The sequence below is a fragment of the Gracilinanus agilis genome, chromosome 2 (assembly GCF_016433145.1).
Source record: "Gracilinanus agilis isolate LMUSP501 chromosome 2, AgileGrace, whole genome shotgun sequence".
NCBI lineage: Eukaryota > Metazoa > Chordata > Mammalia > Didelphimorphia > Didelphidae > Gracilinanus > Gracilinanus agilis.
Genome location: NC_058131.1, coordinates 305,135,524 through 305,144,575, shown reverse-complemented (window position 1 = coordinate 305,144,575; position 9,052 = coordinate 305,135,524). Strand labels below are relative to the sequence as shown.

Below are 9,052 nucleotides of genomic sequence, written 5' to 3'. Positions count from 1 at the left end.
CAGAAGAAAAACAAATTATTAATAGGTGAAAAAATGCTTCAAATCACTCAAAGTAAAGACAAATTTACACAATAATAACTATATTCTACCACATTCCCATCAGATTGACCAAAATTTTTTTTTAAAGGAAATGATAATTGTTGAAAGGAATGTGGGACAACAGGCACACTAATGCACTGTGATGGAACTGTGTTCAGTCATTCTGGAATGCAATTTGGACCTGTGCCCCAAAAGATACATATACCATTGATCTCATTGTACCAATACTAGATTTATAATTCCAAAAAAAGAAAAAGACCCACATGCACAAAAACATCCATAGCAGCCCTTTTTTAGTTACAAAGAAGTGGAAATAAAATTTATGCCAATCTATTGAGGAATTCTTAAAAATATTGTAGTATATAAATGTAATAGAATATCATTATGCACTATAAGAAATGTGGACAGGGACACATTTCACAGAAAGCTAGGAAGATTTCTATGAATTGTTGAGAGTGAAGTGAACAGAACTAGAAAGATTTATACAATAACTACAGAATGTTAAAGCAATACAATTTTGAAAGATTTAAGAACTCTGACCAATGTATTCACCAACCAAAACTCAAGAAAACTCAAAAAGAAAGAGGGTTAAGAAAAAAGAACACCAGTGATGTAAAAGAATACACAGAAAACACCAGAAGGAGGTAAAGAGGGGAGACATAGACAAAAAGAATAGCTTTGAAACTAATGTATTCACTTTATTATGTACTTATAAGTAGAAAGCAAACTGGAAGTAATGGCTTGCTATTGCAAATGCAATTCTCCCTTTATATTCTGCATATACCATTTGTGTTTGTGGGTATCTGTCAAGTGTCAAATAACCAAAAATATATTTTTTTTCCAAAATATAGTCTAGTCCTTCCTCCTTATTTTACAGAAGTCAAAACTGTGTCATAGAGGGTCCCATAAATTGTCCAAGGTCACGCAATATATTACTCTTCATTGTTAAAATTGAAGCAGCTAAAAAGGGGACAGAGAATTATAGGGTTTGAGGCTTTTAATAGAATTGATCACTTTGTTTATGTTTGTCTAGAAATTTTTGCAAAATATAATTGCTAATTGAATATAAAAGTTGATATTTTATGGTCTCTGAAATCCCAGAAAGTATTGCATTGTTACTTTTGTCTTTAATTATTGTTTAAACTACCCTCAGTAGCTCTCATCAAGTCCCTAGCAGTGGTGAAGTATTTTTTAGGAAAAGAAAAATAAATAAAGCAGTCTTATTTTTCCACTGGAGCACTGCTTTAATGAGGTAACAACTTCTGTTAAATAAACAAGTCACCTGGAAACAGCAATGTCCCATAGACATGATCGAGCGAGTCTAACTTCTAAGACTTCACTCTAATGTGTCTCCGATGGCTAATAATCATCAGTGTCAGAAGAACTATCAGACAACTAGATGAGTAGTGAATGGTTTTGGTTGATGACGGTTGTATTTAGCTTCAAGAAAGATGATTTTATGAAACTACATGGCAGGGATTGGCCCCTCTGCCCCATAGGGGTTAAGCACCGAATTAACTAAATGACAGACAGCTAGGCACACTAGTTCTGCAGGAGATCAACTTTAAGTTGCCACTTCCTTAGCACTTGGAGGTGTCTATAATCCTAGGGGCTACGCAGCGCGCCTTTTATAACCTAACCCGGCAGGCTGCGCGCGGCGGCCGGCGTGATGACACAATACGTGCGCCTGTTTCTCGGCGCTTGCGCAGCCCCGGGAAGGTCGTCCCGGTGACCGGCTCTTGGGTGAAAGAAGCCGTCGCCATGTTATCGTTGGCCGCTCGTTCAGGCCCTTTCGCCCCCGTCCTATCAGCCACGTCCCGTGTGGTGGCAGGTCCCCTGCGGCCGCTGGCCCAGGCTTCGGTGGTGCCTACCCCGGAGCCACCTGTGTTGGATGCGAAGCGCCCCTTCCTGTGCCAGGAGTCTCTGAAAGGGCAGGCCGCCCGCCAGCAGCTTGTTGCCACAGTCGGCCTCTTCTGTGAGTGTACAGTGGGAGAAGAGGCGGGAGGCAACGAAAGCAGAGGGGCTGCGGTCTCCGGACCAAAGCTACTGCTTCGGCAGCCGTGGGGATGACTCCGGATTGCCTGCTTGGGAGCCGGAGGAGGGAGTTGGGAGGCCATTTCCGGGGCCCGAGACCCCCGTTTCCGGAATTGAGGGGCGTCCAAGCCAAGTGAAGGCAGAGGAACCGGCGGAGGGGTTCAGGGGCGGAAAGGGCATCCCTACCCCTCCCGGAGTAGAAAGCCGCCCTGTCAGATCAGTGAACCCTGGCCCCCCTTCCTATTCTGTGTCTTTGGGGAAGGTCGAATTGCCTCTTGTCTGGAGGTAGAGAATAATAATAATAGCAGCTCACTTTATTTAAGATTTTTAAAACAACCAAAAATACTTTACATACACCTTTTCCTGTATGTTTCCACAGTCTTTTTTAGGTAACAAAGGTATTAAATGTCCATTTATAGGTAAGGAAACAAATCCAAAAGGTCAAGTGGCATCGTAGAATTATAGAGGAGAGCTGGAAGACAATTTAAATAGGAAGTAGTCAGATACTATTTTTTTTTAATGATAGTTGAGGAACCTGAGCCCCAGGGAGGTTTAAATGACTTGCTCAAGGTCACACTGGGAGTAAGCATATAGCAAGATTTGAACCCAGGTCCTTTGAATCAGTTGCTTTTTCTACTATACAGTGCTGATCACATTCTTGTAGTTAGTGTGTAACAGAACCATATTGGAAACTAGTTTCTCCAATTTTAAATCCAGTGTTCTATATTTTGACTTTATTATTTCTGCCAAGAAGGAAGTTGGGTTCAGGGAAGTGACTACACCATCAAAGTGATCTCTTAAGGTCTCTAATGGGTTTTAGCTTAGGTTGGGACATTTGAGAGCATCTTGGCTCGTCCCTGAAATCTCACTTATATCACGTACAAGGCAGATAGACCTTGGAGGAGGTGAATCCTGGAGCCAACTGATGTTCTTCCAGAAAGCCCCTCACACACACTTTTTAGAATGAATGTTAAAGCTTAAGTTAACAGCTACCCTCTTTTTACAGATGGAATAACTGAAGAGGCCAAATTACTTATTCAAGGTCATATGACATTTTGGGTATAAAACATTTTTACACCAAATTTCTGTTTCCTCCTTATGTGGGGGAAGAAAGATAGAAAGTAATAAAATGTCCTCTGTGAAGGTTTTGGCTGAGGAAGCTTTTTTATATTTTATGTTCTTTGTTGGAAATATTTTTATAAATGATGGAAAAAGAAGGCCTAGTCAGTATACTCTATCTGTGGTCTCCAACTTGGCAGTATATTTAATACTTTTGAAACTTTATACTTCTTCCAATGTTTCAGAAGACTTGGTGCATTACTTTCAGAGAACATAACAGAATTTACAAAATATTTTTAGCATGATTTGATCAATATAACATCTCTGAGTCAAGCATTATCATCTCCATTTTACTTTTCAATAAATAAGCTCAGCGGTTGTAACTTTCTTTGGTTCACCTACTATAAGTGGTAAACTAAGGAATTATCCCAGTTCTAATGTTCTTTCCACCCCACATTTTAGTTGGAAAACTGATTCCTTGATAGAATTGTGGAATGAGAGGTGAAAGTCTTGACATAGGGGAAAGAGAGACAAACATTAACTTGAATGTTTCACCCCCAGTACTAAGTGAATCTAAGAGTACTTCCTTTTAGTTGTATACTTTGAAGAGGCATTTCTACACCCTGGTGACCTTTTCGTAGTATCTTGTTTTATTTTAAGTTGTAGCTAAATCTAGGAATGATATACTTTGCTATCTTGAGTCATATCTGAAACATATTATTAAAATAACTTAAAAGCTTGAATTGTTGGGGCAGGAACTGCCTATAATTACCAAATTTTCAGATTTTTCTTCTTATATTCTGAGAGAAAATGTAGCTTATTAGCTCAAATAAAGCAGTAGAATCCTGATTATTAAATTTCTTTTGCAGATTTCTTTTAATTCAGATAAGGAGGAAATCTAGCACACTCACTTTTTTATAAACTCAGTTGTATTTTTTTTTCTGATTAACAAACATTTATTTTCTCTTCTCCTCCCCAGTGGACAGTTTTTTAAAAAGGAAAGGAGAATTATAAGTAGTTAAGGAAAACAGATATCCATATTGACCATGTCCAAAAATGTATGTCTTGTTCATTCTTCATTTTAAGTCCATCATCTCTTTTTCAGTAAATGGTTGGTGTGCTTTATCTTTACTCTTCTGAAATCATGGTTTGCCATTGCATCAGAGTTCTAAAGCCTTTCAAAATTGTTTTTCTCTATAACATAATTGCATATTTTGTTCTACTAGTTCTGCTTACTTCACCTTATGTTAGGTCATAGAGGCCTTCTTAGTTTACTCTAAAACTGTCCCATTTCTTATGGTACAATAATCTATTATATTCATGTCATCATTTGTTTAGCCATTTCCCTCATAATTTGCAGGGGTTTTGTTTTTGTTTTTGTTTTTGTTTTTTTTGGTTTATTCAAAAAGAAATGTGTGTGTTTGTTTTTTAAACCCTTAACGTTTCATCTTCAATTCAACACCAATATACAGTGGAATGACAAGATCCATTCACAGCTCCATTGATGGTGCATTAGTGTACTTATTTTCCTACTGCTCTTCCAGCATTTGTCATTTTCCTCTTTTGCCCTCTCCACTAGAATAATGAATGTGAAGTGAAACCTCAAACTTGCTGAATTTGCATTTATTCATTAGTGATTATAACATTTTAAAAATATAGCTATTGATAGCTTGAATTTCTTTAAAAGTTGTGTGTTCATATCCTTGACTATGTATCTAGCAATTAGGGCATGCTTTTTATTCTTAGAGATTTGAATCAGATTCTTATATCTTGGATATATGACCTTTTTCAAAACTTGCTATAAGGTTTTTTTTTTCTTTAGTTTTCTTATTTCCCTTCAGATTTTAACTGGATTGTTTTTGTATGTGCAAAAACTTTCATTTTATATACATTCAAAAATGTCCATTCTATCTTCTGTGATTCTCTCCTCATCCATAGATTGGAAAAACAACTGTCATTTTTCCTCTGATTTGCTTCTCATTCCACCTTTTATATCTAAGTTACCTATCCATTTGGAATTTATCTTGGTACATGGTGTGAGATGTTGGAGTTTTTGCCTAATTTATGCCATATTCACTTACTTTATTATATGGGAAAAGTCAGTGGATTAGCTGAAGTGATTTTAATTCAGAAGTGTCCATTTCAAAATGCTAATTATATGAACTTTATTTTCTCCTTTTAGGAAAAATAACTTAAGTGATTTTTCTTTTGGTTTCTACTTATAAAACTTCCAATGAAAAATCAATGCCAAGGAAACTCCTCCTATTAGTATACATTGGTAGCTCCTCTATAAATTGTCCTTGAGAACTAGCTAGACCTTATGTAACTTGCCCATGGTCACAGCCTTAATAGGTCCTGCGAAGGAGGAGGGGTTGAATATAGGTTTTCTAAGTTGGCTTTATGTCTCCTATTCCACACTTGCCTTCTTATCTAAGATATTAAACATATTGGCAGGACTCATCAGTGGCTTTCTTCTCTACATTTCACTAGAGTGATATAAATCATAATTGACTCCATAGAAATCCTGGCTAAGAATCTCTTTAGGATGACTTGCTAAAAGTAAGTAATTTGCCAGTGCTTCCATCTGGAAAAGAGCAGAGATATATTTAGTTATTAATTTCACTGCTATTTCATTATAGGTAACTTTTAATGACTTGCATGTAGTTACCATTTTGGGGGGAAAGTAGTTGAAACATACCATATAGGAATTTTTCCTTACTTGTGAACCATATTGGTAAGAAATCTGGTATTGAATCTCCCTTGTAATAGAAAGGAAAATGTATTTATGAGTAGAACATAGGGCATAGATTTTAGAATAGGAAAAAGTGTTTTAGAAGCCAACTCTCCCTTCTTTTACAGATCAGGCCTAGAAAGGTTAGGTGACTTGTTTGAAGTCATATAAGTATGATAAGTGGCAGAAGCAGAATTTGAACTTGAGTCTCTCTGACTTTAAACCCAACCCTCCTCTTTGGAAAAAAGCATTTTCTCTTATAAATAAAAATGACTAAATAAAATCATGATTTTTATATTTACTTTAGAAAACCTGCCAAGAAGTTCACTTTTTCTTAAACATTCATCATTTAAAAATTCATCAAACATTGTTTCACAATAATACTTGAGCTAAAAAAATTTCTGCTAAAATTCTTGCCTTTTAGTCATTTGCTAGTTCCTAAAATAATGAGTGCACACTAGTAATTATTAAGAATGAAGCTAATGGAGAATTTCCCACTTTGTAATCAAATGAGATGATATAGACAAGTTGCCTGTTTTTGATAAGGCTGTTCCTATTTCACCCACCATTGATTATATTTGAAGTTAAAGTAGTACTAATTCCTGTCTTACAATACTCTAATAGCTCTGCAATCTACTATATCTTCTCATTCTGTGCACATTTTGTCCATTGCTGCCATTAAATTCTCCTCAGGGGTTCATCCAACATGCTTGGGAATCTTCCTGTCATATTCTTGGTATCTCTCACTCTTGTTGTAGTATTGGCTCATTTTTCATTTTTACATTTCTTTGATACCCTTACATTGCTTCTTGTAATTAATTCCTTGTTTGTAAAGTGTTATAGACTGCTAATGGCCACCTGGGGCCTCATAATTGCCCCTTGAGTGATCCCCAATTGCATTTCTTAAGAGCCTACTTGCTCTTTCACAACTTGCTGCTCTATAACATCATTGGGAGAATATTATTGTCAAAAATATGGAACTTTATTATAGGAAAAAAACTCCTAGAATGCTTAAAAAATTTTTAGAAAAAATGAAAAACTCTCCAATTTCTTATAAAATTATATTCATGAAAATAATAGCTCAAGAATTTAGTTTTTATGTGCACTTTCAGAAAACACATAGCTTGACCCCAATAGGAATTGTAGACTCCACACTTTGCATTATAAAGCTGGAAATGAGTTCAATATTGAAAGGTGGATGCTAGTGACTGCAAACTGAATTTTTAGAATCTTTGAAATATTTCATTTAACAGGTTTGTTCAACTTCATCTACTCACTTTCCTGGAGATACTATGAACCTGAAACAGCAATACTCAAATAAATCAGTTGACAAACAACTTGTACTTTCATACTAATACAAAAATCTACTCCATCCAATTAATGCTATTTGATATGCTGGCTATGTTCCTACTTTGTTTTTATATAAACAGATTATTTTCATATTATTTAAGTTTTTCATTTTTAAAGGCAATTTGCAGACATATAACCATATACACACACAAATACTCCTTTTAAGGTGTTTATCTGACTTTATCATAATCTTCTGTTTGTTTTGCAGTTCCTGCTTCTGTTCGTTTCTCTCATACAGATGTCAAAGTTCCTGACTTCTCTCCTTATCGTCGATCAGATGTGTTAGATAGCACAAAATCTTCAAAAGATAGCAGTGAAAGTAGGAAAGGCTTCTCCTATTTGATTACTGCAACTACGACAGTAGGTGTTGCATATGCTGCTAAGAATGCTGTCTCCCAGTTTGTCTCCAGCATGAGTGCTTCTGCTGATGTGTTGGCCATGTCGAAAATTGAAATCAAGCTGTCGGATATTCCTGAAGGCAAGAATATAGCTTTGAAGTGGAGAGGAAAACCTCTGTTTGTACGTCATAGAACCCAAAAGGAAATAGAACAAGAAGCTGCAGTGGATCTGGCACAGTTGAGAGACCCACAACATGATTCAGACCGCGTAAAGAAGCCTGAATGGGTCATCCTGATAGGTGTCTGCACCCATCTTGGTTGTGTACCCATTGCAAATGCAGGAGATTTTGGTGGTTATTACTGTCCTTGTCATGGGTCACACTATGATGCATCTGGTAGAATCAGAAAAGGGCCTGCACCACTCAACCTTGAGGTTCCAACATATGAATTCACCAGTGATGATCTAGTTATTGTTGGTTAAAGTACTGGACTCGCATCACAAATTCTCTACAAGTTTGTTTCATGTAAATTCTGAAAAGTTATTGAGAGAAATTGTAATATTCTTCAAATTGGTTGATGTGAGAGATTTAACAATTTCTGATAATGTATTGGATTACATTCATCTGAATTAAATATTGAACACTTTCAAGTATTTGCTTTTAATAAAACTGCTATTAAACATTCTCTTATTGATTTGTAGGATTTTTTTCTTTGACAACTCTTTTAAATTAATAATTTGCAGGCAGGTCTGTGAGAGGGATGTATTATCCATTTGTGCAGAAAAATATTATTTTTCCCCTATGCTCTGCCTCTAGTATTCATCCAGAGCAGGGGTCGGCAACATATTTCTCTCGAACCATATCTGGCTCTTTTGAGGGCCAGATATGGCTCTTTCTGCAGGAGCCATAAAGTCAATTTTTTTTCAGGCGCTGTTACAGGAACGCGCACTGTGAGCACTATATGGCTCTCACGAAATTACATTTTAAAAAATGTGGCGTTTATGGCTCTGACAGCCAAAAAGGTTGCCGACCCCTGATCCAGAGGAAGGAATCCTCAGTGTTGGAACTAAAGAAGGTTCAAAGTTTGTTTAATCTGAAATCCTCACTTTACCTAGGAGAGAACTGAGAGCAAAAGAGAAGTGATTTATATAAAGTCATCCTATGAGTTAGTGGCAGAACTAAGCCTAGAAGCCAAGTTTCTTGACTTCAAACTCAATATTCCAGACCATGCTAAGTTGATTGACTACCAGTCTCCTACCCACCTATGAGAGCAGGATCGTTGGAGAGTCTGTTGGGATTGGTAGTCCATGGAAGGGATGGGGTTGGAGTGGACTATATAATGTCTGTTCCTACATTCCATTATATATAGTTTTGTAGTTTTTCTTATACCCTAGTTCTTTGTGCATAAGCCTTGCTACTTTTTATTCTGAATGGTTAAATAATTTATTTCTATGGAAAACTAGTCCTATTGTTTTTTTTCCCCTTCAAAATGGCTACCAAAT

General features: G+C 36.5%; 1 protein-coding gene across 1 annotated transcript; it reads left to right on the top strand.

The window, feature by feature from the left end:
- Positions 1–1,741: 1,741 nt before the first annotated feature.
- LOC123235316 (cytochrome b-c1 complex subunit Rieske, mitochondrial) lies at positions 1,742–8,235 on the top strand. The gene is made up of 2 exons (XM_044661431.1): positions 1,742–2,014; positions 7,422–8,235. The coding sequence occupies exons 1-2, from the start codon at positions 1,801–1,803 to the stop codon at positions 8,030–8,032; spliced, it is 825 nt and encodes a 274-aa protein (XP_044517366.1). The 5' UTR covers positions 1,742–1,800; the 3' UTR covers positions 8,033–8,235.
- The last annotated feature ends 817 nt before the right edge of the window (positions 8,236–9,052 follow it).